Raw genomic sequence first — 16,254 nt, 5'->3', positions numbered from 1 at the left:
TTGTAAAATTACAAATCCCAAGGTACTTTGCTAGCCTTCTAGCAACAGTTTCACAAGAACTTGGGATCTATCTATGACTACAGCATACATACTGCATAAAATGATACCATGTCATACATTAAACTACCCTGGGTTATATAATACAGAGAGTAAACAACCAAACTATAGGTTAGAATAATTGACACTTGAGAATTAGTGGTCAGAAACGTTCCAGTAATTAAATGTGACTGTCTTTCTTTGTTTGAATTTAATTGAGAAGATTTTATGATCTGCAGAGAAATGTATTATGTATCAGTATAAAACAGATCCGTCCTTGAATATTCTTTAGGTACAGTTAGTTTTAAATGCAGATGACGATAACATTTCCTGTTCCTACTCTCTTAGGACATTGCGCTGATGTCATCCAGTCTTTGAAGAACAGCAATACCCGTGTGGTAGGAGGAACTGATGCTTCCAGAAATTCATGGCCCTGGCAGGTAAGTGTTCACTTCCATAAAATCTCAACTTCATATTTTTTATTAGTAAATTAAATTCATGCGTTTTTTTTCTTTTTGCATAAATACTATATATATTATTTTTATATAACCCTGATTTGCCCCCTGTGGTGAAACCAACCTCGCCACTATGAACTGGAGAAGCCTGGTTGCCCGCCTGCTGCCTTTGGACTATGGCCCTGGGAGATGGGGCCCTTTAAAAAAAAAACTTATTCGGCCCTTACAGAGTGCATGTCACTCATTCTGGCCCTTTAAATACAGCGGGGTCATTTGGTACTTGCCCTGTGTGAGCGGTGATACCCCAGATAGCTATGCCATGGAGCCCATTCATATAATGAAAGACTATGGGAAAGACTTTAGCTCCATGGCAATTGAACTGTGTGGATAGGATCTGAGCGCTATTCGGTAGTTTTGTGCGCTCAGATCCCAGCTATCTGGGGATATGTGAAATGTCTGTGTGTTATGTGTAAAAGGTGACTTTATGTATTTTAAAGTGTTTTACTGTCTTTGTGTCCCCATGTGCATAATGGAGTCTGGTCTCTGTCCAGTGAGGTAATTGGATTACTTCTCCATTGTCTCCAGGAGAGAGGGCTCTGTAAAACCGGTCTGAGACAGATAGCCATGTGCCAGCCAGGGCCCAAAAGATATGTTACTACTTTTGTGTGTTTCCAGTTTGGGAGTTGAAAGATTCGTACAGTTTGCAGTTAGGGAGATTGGTGCTTGCGGTAGCTGTGGGTCTATGGGAAAGGGGAGTATCGCCTAAACGGTTTTTATCCCCTTCTGAGCGAAACGGTCCACAACAATTGTCGGCAAGCGGCGGGATCATTTCCACAGCCCAGAAGGACAGCTACAGGGCAACACCATTCTGTGGATTACAAATTGAGGGCAACGCTAGTACCCGTACAGCGACCCTATCTACAAAAGAATCAACTTCAGCAGAGCAAGCATGGCATATGACTACACTCAGGAGGAATTTGACAGAGAGGTTAATGAGGTGCTGTCTGGCTATGGATCCAACCCCCCGGAGAGAGCCGTGCAGCTCGCCAGAAAACTAGTAGGAGAGTACCTGCAATCCCTAGTAGATTTGGCCAAAAAGGAAGCCCAGTGAGCTGAAGTTGCCGTCCTTCCTCCCCAGCGGCAGTGTGTATCCCAGGGAGCTGAAGGTGTCGTCCTTCCTCCCCAGCAGCAGAGTAAGTCCCAGGGAGCTGAAGGTGCAGTCCTTCCTCCCCAGCGGCAGTGTGTATCCCAGGGAGCTGAAGGTGTCGTCCTTCCTCCCCAGCGGCAGTGTGTAACCCAGGGAGCTGATGGTGTCGTCCATCCTCCCCAGCGGCAGTGTGTAACCCAGGGAGCTGAAGCTGTCGTCCTTCCTCCCCAGCGGCAGTGTGTAACCCAGGGAGCTGCTGGTGTCGTCCGTCCTCCCCAGCGGCAGTGTGTAACCCAGGGAGCTGAAGGTGTCGTCCTTCCTCCCCAGCGGCACTGTGTAACCCAGGGAGCTGATGGTGTCGTCCGTCCTCCCCAGCGGCAGTGTTTGTCCCAGGGAGCAGAAGGTTCCGTCCTTCCTCCCCAGCGACAGTGTGTACCCCAGGGAACTGAAAGTGTCGTCCTTCATCCCCAGCGGCAGTGTGTGTCCCAGGGAGCAGAAGGTGCCGTCCTTCCTCCCCAGCAACAGTGTGTACCCCAGGGAGCTTAAGGTGTCGTCCTTCCTCCTCAGCGGCAGTGTGTACCCCAGGGAGCAGAAGGTATTGTCCTTCCTCCCCAGCAGCAGTGTGTGTCCCAGGGAGCTGAAGGTGTTTTCCTTCCTCCCCAGTGGCAGTGTGTACCCCAGGGAGCTGAAGTTGTCGTCCTTCCTCCCCAGCGACAGTGTGTATCCCAGGGAGCTGAAGGTGTCGTCCTACCTCCGCAGCGGCAGTGTGTGTCCCAGGGAGCAGAAGGTGCCATCCTTCCTCCCCAGCAGCAGTGTGTATCCCAGGGAGCTGAAGGTGCAGTCCTTCCTCCCCAGCGGCAGTGTGTACCCCAGGGAGCTGAAGGTGTCGTCCTACCTCCCCAGTGGCAGTGTGTACCCCAGGGAGCTGAAGGTGCCGTCCTTCCTCCCCAGCAGCAGTGTGCACCCCAGGGACCTGAAGGTGCCGTCCTTCCTCCCCAGCAGCAGAGTGTCCTGCAGGGGGCAGAGACCATCAGTCTCATACCCCAGCAGCAGGACAAAATAATGAAAGGGGAGACAGCTGGTCCCCCTCTACACCAGCAGAGAGAGTGCCAGGGAGAGTAGGCTGCTAACCCCTCTCCCCAGTGGCAGTTTACCGTCCAGAGAGAGGAGCTTGTTACACCCTCTCTCCAGCGGCAGCCTAACCCACCAAGGGGAGATGTTAAGCCCCACAACTGTGCAGATGGAACCGTAGTCTCTGCACTTACAGCACAAGGGGTAGGGACAGTCGGTCCTGTCCCCCAGCCACAGAGCAGTGTATCCAGAGGGGAGACAGTCGGTCTCTCCCTCCCACAACCAGGCTCCAACCAGGCTACTTCCGCGGTAGTACTTGCACCAGGGCAGAGTACCGCTGGTCTCTGCCCACTCAGCAACCCACCAAGGCAGACTACCAGTCCCCCACACAGCCGAGGTGAGACACCTAGACCTGGACAAAGTTCTCCTCCACCCAGGTGTAGTAACCAGTTATGGTGGGTGGGCTGTACTGCAGTTTCTGCTTTGTGGGTGGGTTGCTGGACTAGCCAGGGCACTGACTGGCAGGAGGTCAGGTACCCTGTTAGTCTAATTGGTAAAGGGGAGAAGTGTGGCAAAACCAACCTCGCCACTATGAACTGGAGAAGCCTGGTTGCCCGCCTGCTGCCTTTGGACTATGGCCCTGGGAGATTGGGCCCTTTAAAAAAAACGTATTCGGCCCTTACAGAGTGCATGTCACTCATTCTGGCCCTTTAAATACAGTGGGGTAATTTGGTATTTGCCCTGTGTGAGCGGTGATACCCCAGATAGCTATGCCATGGAGCCCATTCATATAATGAAAGACTATGGGAAAAAGTTTAACTCCATGGCAATTGAACTGTGTGAATAGGATCTGAGCGCTATTCGGTAGTTTTGTGCGCTCAGATCCCAGCTATCTGGGGATATGTGAAATGTCTGTGTGTTATGTGTAAAAGGTGACTTTATGTATTTTAAAGTGTTTTACTGTCTTTGTGTCCCCGTGTGCATAATGGAGTCTGGTCTCTGTCCTGGGAGGTAATTGGATTGCTTCTCCATTGTCTCCAGGACAGAGGGCTCTGTAAAACCGGTCTGAGCCAGATAGCCATGTGCCAGCCAGGGCCCAAAAGATATTTTACTAACTTTTGAACCCATGGTCTGATTCATGCCATTTTTTAATATGTTGTTCCCCTGAATGGATTGATTGTGAATATGTAATTTGTATGTAAATGTGATGTATGATTTTAGAGTTATGAAAGTCGGGTAGAAAGTATGTTTTAACTGTATGTGTAATTGAGTTTCCTCTCAGGATAAGGGGAGGGAATATGTGGGATGTAACTGTGATGTGATTGGTTGTTTTATACCTCCCTGTGGGCGGACCTGTATTTGCAACAACTGTAATAAAAAACAGGCTGGGTGTGCCAGCACCTGAGATTCTGCTTGACCCTCAAAATGAAGTGTCGTCTCGTTATTGGGGGAATTGTGTGTTATTGTGTGTGTATCTCTGTAGTTAAGTATGTGTGTGTGTATATATATATATATATATATATATATATATCTATATATATTGTAATTGTATGTGTGTGGGTCTGTGATTGTGTATGTCTGTGTTTATGTGTGTGGTTGTGTGTGTATCTCTGTAGTTAAGTGTGTGTGTGTGTGTGTATATATATATACACACATACTTAACTACAGAGATACACACACAACCACACACATAAACACAGACATACACAATCACAGACCCACACACATACAATTACAAACACACATAATTAGATATACAGACGCAAACATCACATACATGCACACATTTAATAATTAAGAGGTCCACCCAGCCTCCCTACCTTGCTCTGGGAGGGCTAGAGTGGATCCTCAGTCCCTGGTAGTCAGTGGTTGCTGCTGGGATCTCTGTGCTCTTCATGCACATGTCCCTTGCACATCCTGTAATATGACACCGATGCTTGGATGATGTTATGTGCCAACTCACTGCAGGGCGAAGACAGTCAGATACAGTCAGATGTACACAGTTATACGCATATACTGTCAAATACAGCCACGTGCACACCGTACCAAACACATAGTCACTTGCACACTGTCAAACACACAGCTGCAGGCAGACAGTAACACACACAGTTACAGACCGACAGTCACACACACAGCTACAGGCAGACAGTCACACACACACAGTCTCACGCACACACACAATTACAGGCAGACTGTAACATAGTTACAGGCAGCACACAGTCAGTGACATGCAGACAGTCCCAGGTAGACAATCACAGGCAGACATTCATACATACAGGCACAGGCAGACAGTCACACACACAGTCACCAAAAGTCAGTCTCATGCACAGTCACAGGCAGACAGTCACACTCAGTCCCAGGTAAACTGTCACAGGCAGACATTCACACACACAGGCACAGGCAGACAGTCACAGACACAGTCACAGGTAGACAGCCACAGGTAGACATTCACACACAGTCACAGATAGCCACAGGCAGACATTCACACACAGTCACAGATAGCCACAGGCAGACATTCATACACAGTCACAGATAGTCACAGGCAGACATTCACACATAGTCACAGATAGTCACAGGCAGACATTCAAACAGTCACAGATAGTCACAGGCAGACATTCACACACACAGTCACAGATAGTCACAGGCAGACATTCACACACACAGTCACAGAGTCACAGGCAGACATTCACACACACAGTCACAGAGTCACAGGCAGACATTCACACACACAGTCACAGAGTCACAGGCAGACATTCACACGCAGTCACAGATAGTCACAGGCATACATTCACACACACACAGTCACAGAGTCACAGGCAGACATTCACACACACAGTCACAGAGTCACAGGCAGACATTCACACACACACACACAGTCACAGAGTAACAGGCAGACATTCACACACAGTCACAAATAGTCACAGGCAGACATTCACACACAGTCACAGATACAGGCAGACATTCACACACAGTCACATGCAGACATTCACACACACAGTCACAGATAGTCACAGGCAGACATTCACACACACAGTCACAGGCAGACATTCACACACACAGTCACAGATAGTCTCAGGCAGACATTCACACACACAGTCACAGATAGTCATGGGCAGGCATTCACACACAGTCACAGATAGTCACAGGCAGACATTCACACACAGTCACAGATAGTCACAGGCAGACATTCACACACACAGTCACAGATAGTCACAGGCAGACATTCACACACACAGTCACAGATAGTCACAGGCAGACATTCACACACACACACACAGTCACAGATAGTCACAGGCAGACATTCACACACACACACAGTCACAGATAGTCACAGGCAGACATTCACACACACAGTCACAGATAGTCACAGGCAGACATTCACACACACAGTCACAGATAGTCACAGGCAGACATTCACAGACACAGTCACAGGCAGACATTCACACACAGTCACAGACAGTCACAGGCAGACATTCACACACAGTCACAGACAGTCAAAGGCAGGGATTCACACACAGTCACAGATAGTCAAAGGCAGGGATTCACACACAGTCACAGATAGTCACATGCAGACATTCACACACAGTCACAGATAGTCACAGGCAGTGGCGTACGTACCGCGGTCGCAGGCGTCGCAGCTGCGACCGGGCCCGGCACTCCAGGGGGCCCGGCCGCTCTGCGGCCCCCCGCGACCGGGTAGCAGCTGCCATGCTTTGCGGCCCCGGCCCGCGCGGCAAACCGCCGGGTCCGCATGTTAAGGGGTCCATCGGGTGGCCCATGCTGTTAGGGAAAACCGATGGACATGGATTGTAAGGGGGCCCGGTCTGCGCTGTGCGCTTTAAGAGCGCGACCGGACCCCCTGTGATGAGATCATCACACGCTGGGAGGAAGTGACTGCACGTCACTCCTCCCAGCATACTGAGAGCCCATGCGGGAGGAAACAGAAAGGAGGAGGGAGTCAGAGTGAGAACTCTGACTCCCATCAGGCTGAGCCACCACTGGACCCCAGGGAAGTCACACACGGTAGGAAACATTTTGTGTCTCTGTATGTGTGTATGTATGTGTGTCTGTGTCTCTGTATGTGTGTATGTATGTGTGTCTGTCTCTGTGTGTGTGTATCCGTATGTATGTCTGTGTGTGTGTGTCTGCATGTATGTATGTCTGTGTGTGTGTGTGTGTGTGTGTGTGTCTGTGTCTCTGTATGTGTGTCTGTCTCTGTGTGTGTGTGTATCCGTATGTATGTCTGTGACTCTGTGTTTGTATGTATGTGTGTGTCTCTGTGTGTATGTTTGTCTGTGTCTTTGTCTCTGTATGTGTGTGTGTGTATGTGTTTATGTATGTTTGTGTCTGTGTCTCTGTATGTGTGTATGATTGTATGTCTGTGTCTCTGTATGTGTGTGTCTCTGTATGTGTGTATGTGTGTGTCTCTATATGTGTGTATGTGTGTGTCTGTCTCTGTATGTGTGTATCTGTATGTATGGCTGTGTATGTATGTGTGTATCTGTGTCTCTGTATGTATGTGTCTGCATGTGTGTATGTATGTGTCTGCCGGGTGTGTGTGTGTGTGTGTGTGTGTGTGTGTATCCGTATGTATGTCTGTGACTCTGTGTTTGTATGTATGTGTGTGTCTCTGTGTGTATGTTTGTCTGTGTCTTTGTCTCTGTATGTGTGTGTGTGTGTATGTGTTTATGTATGTTTGTGTCTGTGTCTCTGTATGTGTGTATGATTGTATGTCTGTGTCTCTGTATGTGTGTATGTGTGTGTCTCTGTATGTGTGTATGTGTGTGTCTGTCTCTGTATGTGTGTATCTGTATGTATGGCTGTGTATGTATGTGTGTGTCCGTGTCTCTGTATGTATGTGTCTGTCGGGGGTGTGTGAATGTGTTTGTGTCTGTATGTGTCGGGGGGGAAGGACCCACAGTCAGGGGGGAGAGGGTCAGGGTAGGGGGGGAGGGGGGCATGGATCAGATTCGCACCAGGGCCCCATGGAGTGTGTGTACGCCACTGGTCACAGGCAGACATTCACACACAGTCACAGATAGTCACAGGCAGACATTCACACAGAGTCACAGACAGTCAAAGGCAGGGATTCACACACAGAGACAGTCACAAGCAGTTTCACACACACACACACACACACTCTTTCTCTCTCTCTCTCTCTCTCTCTCTCTTACTTACTGGTGGAGGAGTGGAGTCAGTGAGTCCCTGGTGTGTTGGAGTTGGGAGAGCAGGGCCTCCTTCCTGCTTCCCCTCAGTGTGCTGCAGTGAAAGGCAGCAAATGGAGGCTGGCTGTAGCTCCGCCCCCGCATCCAGTTTGGCTCCGCCCCCAATTCTCCGTGCAGTACACTGTACTGCTGAATTCCCAGCCCCTGCGTGTGTGAGCTGTGTGGCTTCCGGCGCCCTGTGCAGCCATACAGCTCACAGAGTCACAAGCCCTGGAGGCACCCCCTTACCTGGTGGCACCCCCCTAACTGGTGGCACCCGGGGCGGACCGCACCCCCCGCACCTTCCCCTTAGTACGCCACTGCATGACAGTGCTGTTTTAAAGACATTTTTAAAAATACAAAGATACATTTAATACTTTTGAGTTTCAAGTATTTTGAACTGTCGCATGAGATGAAATATCATTGTACCGGAAAACAATTTGCATGGATATATTCACAAGGTATAACATAAAAAAAAAAAAAGTCTCCCTAGACTTCCTTGTCAGGTCTCTGTGGCTAATGATTCTCTTAGCATATATACAACCATAGATACAATCAATAGCCACTGTACTAGGTTGACTTGTACATTTAAGCCAGTGTCTAAACATGTGAGTATAAAGCAACATACATAGCATTTAGATACGATTAAGAGGTTTAGTTGTTACTTAACTAATATAAAGAATGGGAAGCCACATTAGCTGCATGGTATGTGTGTATATATAAAGAATGATGCTGTAAACTAGAAGCATCAAGTGACTGGCTTATCAACACACATTGGCCATTGACATGCTGGCAGACTTTTGTAATGTATGGTAATATACTGCAACTAAAACCCCATTATTTATATCTGGGTTAGGTGTTTAAAAAAACAAAAAACGATTAAATTCTGTTTTGAAATTGCTGTTTAGTGAATGAGTGAGAGCACCTCATGGATTGGCCCCAGCAGCACTCTTATAACGTATGGGTGCTCAGGTCAGTGCAGCCCTATTGGTATTATATATATATATATATATATATATAGATATATGAATTTACAGACGAATGCATAATATATATGTATATATTTTTCGTCTGTTATAATTTTTCTTTCCCCAGGTATCAAGCCAGTTTTACATAAATGGTGAATGGCTTCACTCCTGCAGAGGTACCTTGATCCGACAAAACCGTGTGTTGACCGCTGCTCACTGTGTAGACAGGTAACTGTGTCTAAAAGAATGGATGTCTTAATATCAATATGGTATTAGTAAAACATAAAGTAAAACATTAAGAAAAAAAGGTTAGCTGTGCTCTTCCCAAATTCCTATGCATATTTAAACAAATGGAGGTTATTTAGTTTCTCCAAAGGCCACGAGAGGAATGGCAACTGCCACAAAAAGGCAAACCTACACTTTTTTTCTTTGGTTTTTACTTCATGTATTGGGGCCGATGTGTACCATGGTTGTTGCTGCCGCCCAAGAGTAGAGGAGTTTGAGGGCATTACTTTTTTTTGTCTATTGGTATTAGTAAAACATATACTGAAGGCTTTAAGTGGACAATACATGTGTCTTTTACTATATTCCATTCCCTGCATGGTCAGCTTTGTTTTTTAAAGAAATTCATGTTGTACCATCTTTTGGAGATGGAAAAGTGCAGTGAAGGGCTAAATTAAAATGTGGTGCTGAGGCTAAAGGGTTGGAACAGTTGGAATATTTTGGGACATGGTGCTTGACACTGATTGATATTTGGATATACCACACTAATAGTGTAAACCTAAATACAGAATGCAGAATAATGTACAGTGCTATAAAATAAACATGTACAAAACATTCTCTTAAGTTACAGGTTAAGCAATAGTGCTGTCAAATTTATAATAAAGTTAAAATAGGCAATTGAAACACTTTCTATATCTAAATAAAACAGACAATGAAATAAGAGCAACTTGTCCAACTATTCAAAGAGCAACTTTGATGCAGGTTGCGCCAACCAAATGTACAGCAAACTTTAATAAGTTTAATCAAAAGTGTACAAAATTTCATCCAGCTGAGGTATCCAGCATCCGGAACTGACACTTGCAATGCTCCAGGAACTGGATTCTGGAGACAAGTCTGTAATAAGTTTTTTGTTTTTTTTTAAATAGTTTTTCTTTTATAATTGTAATACTTTTATAACAGCAACTGCTTTGTAGTGAAGGAGGCACACTGTAACAGACTTCGTTCTACAATAAGGAACACTAAACTTTAAAAATCATTATAAATGGAATTTGTAATGGAACCCAAGAGTAGAACTATCATTGTATCCATTTGGTTTGATGCAGCAATATCTAGGCTGCAGTAATCTAATAATTCAAGTGTAGAAATCATATAACAACTAGAATGCTCAAAGCAGCTTCACCCTAAGCAGAAAAAAGATAAGCTACATAACTGTCTACTGGTTAACTGCTTGCTGGTTTGTAGTCATGATTTCTCGAACACTTTTAGGATTAATTGCTAAGGTGAGAATTGTCAGGAATGCAAAGGGAATTCAACATGAAATTCACATTTAAGGCAAAAATAGCTGAATAGGAAAAATTCTCCAAGTCCGGTTCCAGTTCGGCTATTTTAGTCTAAAATTTTAAATTAACTTTGCATTTCCAATAGTTCTCACTTTCGAGAATAACCATGCAAGAGAAATGTTTATGAAGACAAATCTAGAGCAAATCTATGACCTAAATCCAAAGTGCCAAATGTGAAGAAATCAGCAAGAAATCAAATCGAATCTCACCGGTTTACAATTAAGGGAAAACGAATGTTAGAGTGTTATTGTATAGTTTACTGCCCCCTTCCAAAAGTATTAAGAGCATTTGACATCATCAAGCTGGGTTGTATGAAAGAGCCTGTAATAGTTGTCCACCTGACAGTCATTACAGACATGTTATCAGCCAGATGCAAACATTAACATTTCTCTGATATGGCAATATCGTACATAATCCGACAAAAGGGAAGGGATCTCTATGGAAATAAAAAAAACATTTACGTTTTTAGTTAACTCGCTGTAAGGCCATTAAAGTGAAGTTTAACACGTGTCTTGAGTTCTTCGTTAAAATTCTATCAATGTCTCCATTACCTGTGAGCAGTACGTAGAAACAACCAAGACTTAAATTAGACTTCTGTAACAAGCACAAACCATTCTTCACGTCCTACATTTAGAAAGTTTTTATAGTTTGTTTTTTGGCTCAGATTTTATCAATAAAATCCCATCTAAAAATAGTTTGATAGTGGATAATTATGAGTTCTCTTTTGTGTTGTGAACAATATGCTATGAAAAACCCCAAGGAAAAAACATCACAATTTACAGTGTTGTCCCCGAAAGCAACCACACAAGCTCCACACAACTTCCTTCAATGTAGGGACCAGATTTGGGATATCTCCTTTACGTAGTCACTTTAAACAAGTTTACATAATCATGCTATAGACAATTACCTTGAAAAATACTTTACTTACTTTTTTCCCATTTGTGCAGGGATATAAACCACCGTGTGGTTCTCGGAGAACATGACTTCACTGTGTATGAAGGCACTGAGCAGATGATCTCTGTGTTCAAGGTTGTGCTACATGATAAGTGGAACCCTGATGATACATTAGCCGGGTGAGTATTTTAATTAAATTAATAAAGAAGGTTCTAGTAAGTTCTAAAAAAACATTAAAATATTTCATACAATGAACAAGTGACAAGCAACAGAAGCTTTTTAATTTTACTTAATTTTGCAGGTTTTATACTTGATCACATAGCATTATATATAAAAAAGGTTAACACGAGTTATAATGTTAATTAAATGGGGTCATTTAGTCACCTTTAAATAATCAGAACTACCTTTCAGTTTGTAAAACAAAATAAATGTAAAGGCTATCTTTCATTGCTAATGTATCCCCAAGAACTGTCATCTCAGATAATCTCTGATAAAATAAAATAATCTAAAATAGTTAGAATTTGTGAATGTATTGATTTTAATAAATATTAAATAACATTTACATAATTATTAGATCCCTTTGGTGTAGATAGTATGCTCATGAATTTTGCTATTTTGTTTGATTCCTCCTTTCTTTACAGATATGATATCGCAATCCTTCACCTAGCCTCCAACGCCATCCTGGACAGCACTGTACAACTGGCAAAGCTGCCCAGTGAAGGAGCCGTCATTAACACTAACGAATGCATTGTAACTGGATGGGGCAGATTGAGCAGTAAGTGATCTCTGAGCAGAGTCTTTTTCAGATACTGGATAGTCAGTTTACAATGGGCTTATGTGCAGTTGGTTTATATAGGACATAAAACCACTCCCACAATTATAGGCTATTCTGGTGCATAGTATCAATACTTGCTTTGTCTTTGTGCTTAAAATCAGTATGCTTTATTCTGTATTTTCTATATGAGATGGTAAGACTCTCTAGCACGGGGGTAGGCAACCTTTGCATTCCAGATGTTGTGGACTACATCTCCCTTGATGCTTTGCCAGTAATATGGCTTTATGAGCATTAAGCGAGTCCGCAAAAGCTGGAGTGCTGAAGATTGCCAACCCCTGCTCAAGCACGTTACAAAGCCCTTATTTAATGTTAAAGAGACACTCCAAGCACCATAACCACTAACCCTGTTATAGTGGTTAAAGTGTGAGGAATGCCCTGGTATCCTGCTGTGTAAGTAGTCACACCATTTGTGAATAGTTTGGCAACTTGACGGGTCCTCTGCAGTCAGAGAGAACTCAGCTGACTCTCTCAATTAGCCAAATATGCACTGCAAGGTTTAGCCTAGTGGAACTAACAAAATCTCCTTGTTTTAGCAGAGAAAGCTATTAGCACCCAGAGGATCTCAGCTTTGACTGGGAGGGGACACCAGCGAGCTTCAGTGGTCAAGATGCTTTGATTGTTACTTTAAATTGTACTGGGTGACGACATTATATCTATTTTCTCCACAGCTGGTGGGCCAATAGCCACCATCCTCCAGGAGGCCCCTCTGCTTGTGGTAGATTACCCAACCTGCAACAGTAGCTCCTCCTGGAATAATGTTATCAAGCCCTCGATGTTGTGTGCTGGTGGTGATGGAATTCGTTCTGCATGCAGTGTAAAACAATTACATTGTAAGATAAATAAATTCATAAGTAAACTCCGGTATCTTTAAGTGAATGTAAAGTGGTGTTGCATCAATGTAAAAAGGAAAGGAAGAACAATACAAAAAATACAAAAACAACAAAGCATAATAATACCCATAATAAAAGTGAATTAAGAGCAGTCATAACAAAGCTTTTAAGAAGGCAAGTACCTTACAGGTGTCACCGTCTAAAGTAGTGGCCAAACAGCTCACAAAACTGTTATATTTCTCAAATCTAAAAAGTCATCATTAATGGCAATCTACAATTCCATATATATATCTTATATGAATGAGCAACTTCACAGACAATAGTTAAGAGTTCCATAGTCAGAAGTGATTAATTCAGATAAAGAAAGCATATTTTGTAAAATAATCCCTCCTCTTGGCAAAGTGCTTCCTCCCTTAAAGTATATAGCTAGTTTGACTATATTTTCCTAATACATTTATTACATTTTGTTTCCTCTATATTTTTGTGCCCTTTTTTGTTTAGTTATTAAAAAATATTCATTATCACGCCTTTCCATCTCCTTTTTATGTTTAACTACCGTTTCATTTTACATTTCTCAATTACAGTCAGATTCTGGTGGACCCCTCAACTGTGATGTCAACGGAGTTTACGAAGTTCATGGAGTAACTAGCTTTGGACCCTTTGCAAGTTGCAACACCTATCTCAAACCAAGTGTCTTCACCAGAGTTTCCTCTTATGTCTCCTGGATCAATGCTGTGAGTTCTTCCGTTATGATGATTACTTTCATGTGTTTTTAGGATCTATCAATAGATATACTAAATGAATTCAACATCTACTACTGCTCACTTTACTGTGTTTTACTAACTGTAAGATTTGTAACTAAAGACATAAATTATACTGTAAATTGTTTTGATTTTTTTTATGCCTAAAAAATGTTTCCCTTTTCTTTCAGAATCTCTAAATCAGTTGAATCTGAACTTCTGTCAAGTCATTTTTGATACATTCATGTTGTGAATTTTGTTTTGTCATAAAGATGGAATTCTATTTCTATAAAAATCCTTGAAATAAAGATTATATTTATATGAATATTGTCTGTTCTGTTTTAGCTTGTTCCCTATAGCCTAAACTTTATATAAAACGTTACCATGTAAGGAAAGGATACATAGAAAAAAAAGTCCAATCTAAACTGCTCGAAACACAACTTATTTTAAAAATTAGGTTTTTGAACTGATTGTCATGTAATTACCGTGAATTTGCTCCGTGAGAAGTAAGCTCCTCCCCTTATGATGATGCTCTATTCAATTCCATAGCTTGTTGGTTATTAAGCCAGTTCCTGCAGAATCTACCAGATCTACCAGGCAACATTTTGCAGTTTGTACCTCCTAGTTACCATACTGTTGTTACTCCCGACAGCACATACCTCTGGATGCTATTTCTCACGGTCTTTAACACAGGACCCTGTCATCTTTTCTGAGATACTATTTTCTGCAGTATACTGGCACTCTCAAGCTTGTTTTGGAGTCCAGACACTACAGTTTCGTTAAATATTGTTATCAGCTTTGTTAACAGCTTCAGTGCAGCTCACTGGGACTCCACGAGCCCGGATACTGGTATATCGATACATTACTGGTATATCGATACATTATTGACACTACTAATTTGTAGCTGCTTTTCCCACAGTGGCATTTCACTCTGTTAACAGGCAGTGTAACTGCATCACTTGAGGATTTCTTACAGTTACACTTTATTCAAATGACTTTTATATCACTTGAGGATTTCTTACAACAGTTATTTTAACTAAAATGTGTCTGTATACCCCCTTTTTAACTATTTACATTAAAAGTGAAGTTTTAATTATCTTTCCTCTTTTGTGATCTCCCCGAACCCACCCTATCCTAAGGTCACCCCTCTATAACCAGGCAACTACCACTTTGCAGGACGCTCTATCATTTATCCTGTCCCTTCTCCTGTCTCCCTTCCTCATTTTTCAATTCTACTTACTACTTACTACAAACGGCAATTAAGGATATTTCACTCAGCAAGTATAAATATTACTTCAACCTGCAATTAAGGATATTTCACTTATCAAGTATAAGGATTACTTTAACCTGCAATTAAGGAAGTTTTACTTCTATCATTTATCCTGTCCCTTCTCCTGTCTCCCTTCCTTATTGTTAATAATTCCTAATTAAGGAAGTTTAACTAAAAAATGATATAAATATTGTTAACCAGCATATACGTTTAACACAGGGGTGGGGGACCTTTGGCCCTCCAGATGTTTTAGACTACATCTCCCATAATGCTCTTACAGCCATAATGCTGGCAAAGCATCAAGGGAGATGTAGTCCAAAACATCTGGAGGGCCGAAGGTTCCCCACCCCTGGTTTAACCACTACTGCTATTTACTAATCAAGTATATATATTACTACAAACATCATGTAAGGAAAATCAATTCACACTGCCATTCATTTTTCCCTGAAGATTAATTGATACTAGAAACTGATAATATATAAGAGGACTTTATTATTGAAAAAACGTTTTCATGCAAACAAATTATTTGCATTCAGCTTTTTTTTTTCCTTAATGCAATTCTGGAAGAAAGAGACTATTTGTTTTCAACTGATTCTATAAGAGATAATAAAACCTTTTTTTGAAATAGTATTGGAAGTACTCCTTGTTTTTATTAAAGCTCCAACATTTAATTCTGCAGTTGTGTTCCACAATTCTCTGTATAACGATAATTGGTTCACAACACTGATCTTCATCAATTTGTAGAATTATGTTGAGGGAAGCTGTGAACTGTATAAGGATGGATTTAAAAAAAAAAAAAAATATTTCAGAATTGTCAATAAGTAGATTTGTGTACTCATGGAAATTCGCACCCTTTAAATGATTTTGGTTCTGGAAGAAAAGCTTCTCACTTGTATGTCTGTACCTCATCTAACACCTCCTCTCATTTTCACCAAATCTGTATCTGTAACAAAGACAAACATACCAGGTCTCCATTAAATCGTACCGACTATGTGTTCTTCAATACTTTATCATTATCTGGTTACAAGATCAGCAACAGTCGTAACCTCCCAGCACAGACGTTTATTTACTAAAGTATGACAGGCTCCGTACTGAATGGAGCAAAAACATTTTGTGCAGTACGGGACCTTTCTGACTGCAGGACATTGTATTTAATAATGTCCAGATTTCACAGAGCAGCCTCTGAATGAGCCTGAACTTTACCTGGATTTCAACCAACCCGGAAGTTGCCTGACAGTTGAC

At 42.6% G+C, this 16,254-nt stretch overlaps 1 protein-coding gene across 1 annotated transcript in view; it reads left to right on the top strand.

Moving 5' to 3' along the window:
* LOC134575763 (chymotrypsin-like elastase family member 1) overlaps positions 1 to 13,969 on the top strand; it is a 35,823-nt gene extending 21,854 nt beyond the window's left edge. Inside the window, exons 3-9 of the mRNA XM_063435203.1 lie at positions 385 to 476; positions 9,009 to 9,109; positions 11,391 to 11,516; positions 11,979 to 12,112; positions 12,841 to 12,986; positions 13,587 to 13,736; positions 13,934 to 13,969. Coding sequence (XP_063291273.1) covers positions 385 to 476; positions 9,009 to 9,109; positions 11,391 to 11,516; positions 11,979 to 12,112; positions 12,841 to 12,986; positions 13,587 to 13,736; positions 13,934 to 13,942 — 758 coding nt within the window. The 3' untranslated portion in view covers positions 13,943 to 13,969. The remainder of the gene's footprint in view (positions 1 to 384; positions 477 to 9,008; positions 9,110 to 11,390; positions 11,517 to 11,978; positions 12,113 to 12,840; positions 12,987 to 13,586; positions 13,737 to 13,933) is intronic.
* Positions 13,970 to 16,254: the final 2,285 nt, after the last annotated feature.

This window comes from Pelobates fuscus, chromosome 1 (genome assembly GCF_036172605.1).
Source record: "Pelobates fuscus isolate aPelFus1 chromosome 1, aPelFus1.pri, whole genome shotgun sequence".
In the NCBI taxonomy this organism is placed as follows: domain Eukaryota; kingdom Metazoa; phylum Chordata; class Amphibia; order Anura; family Pelobatidae; genus Pelobates; species Pelobates fuscus.
The sequence above is the reverse complement of the archived record's forward strand: the minus strand, read 5'-3'. Positions and strand labels throughout refer to the sequence as shown.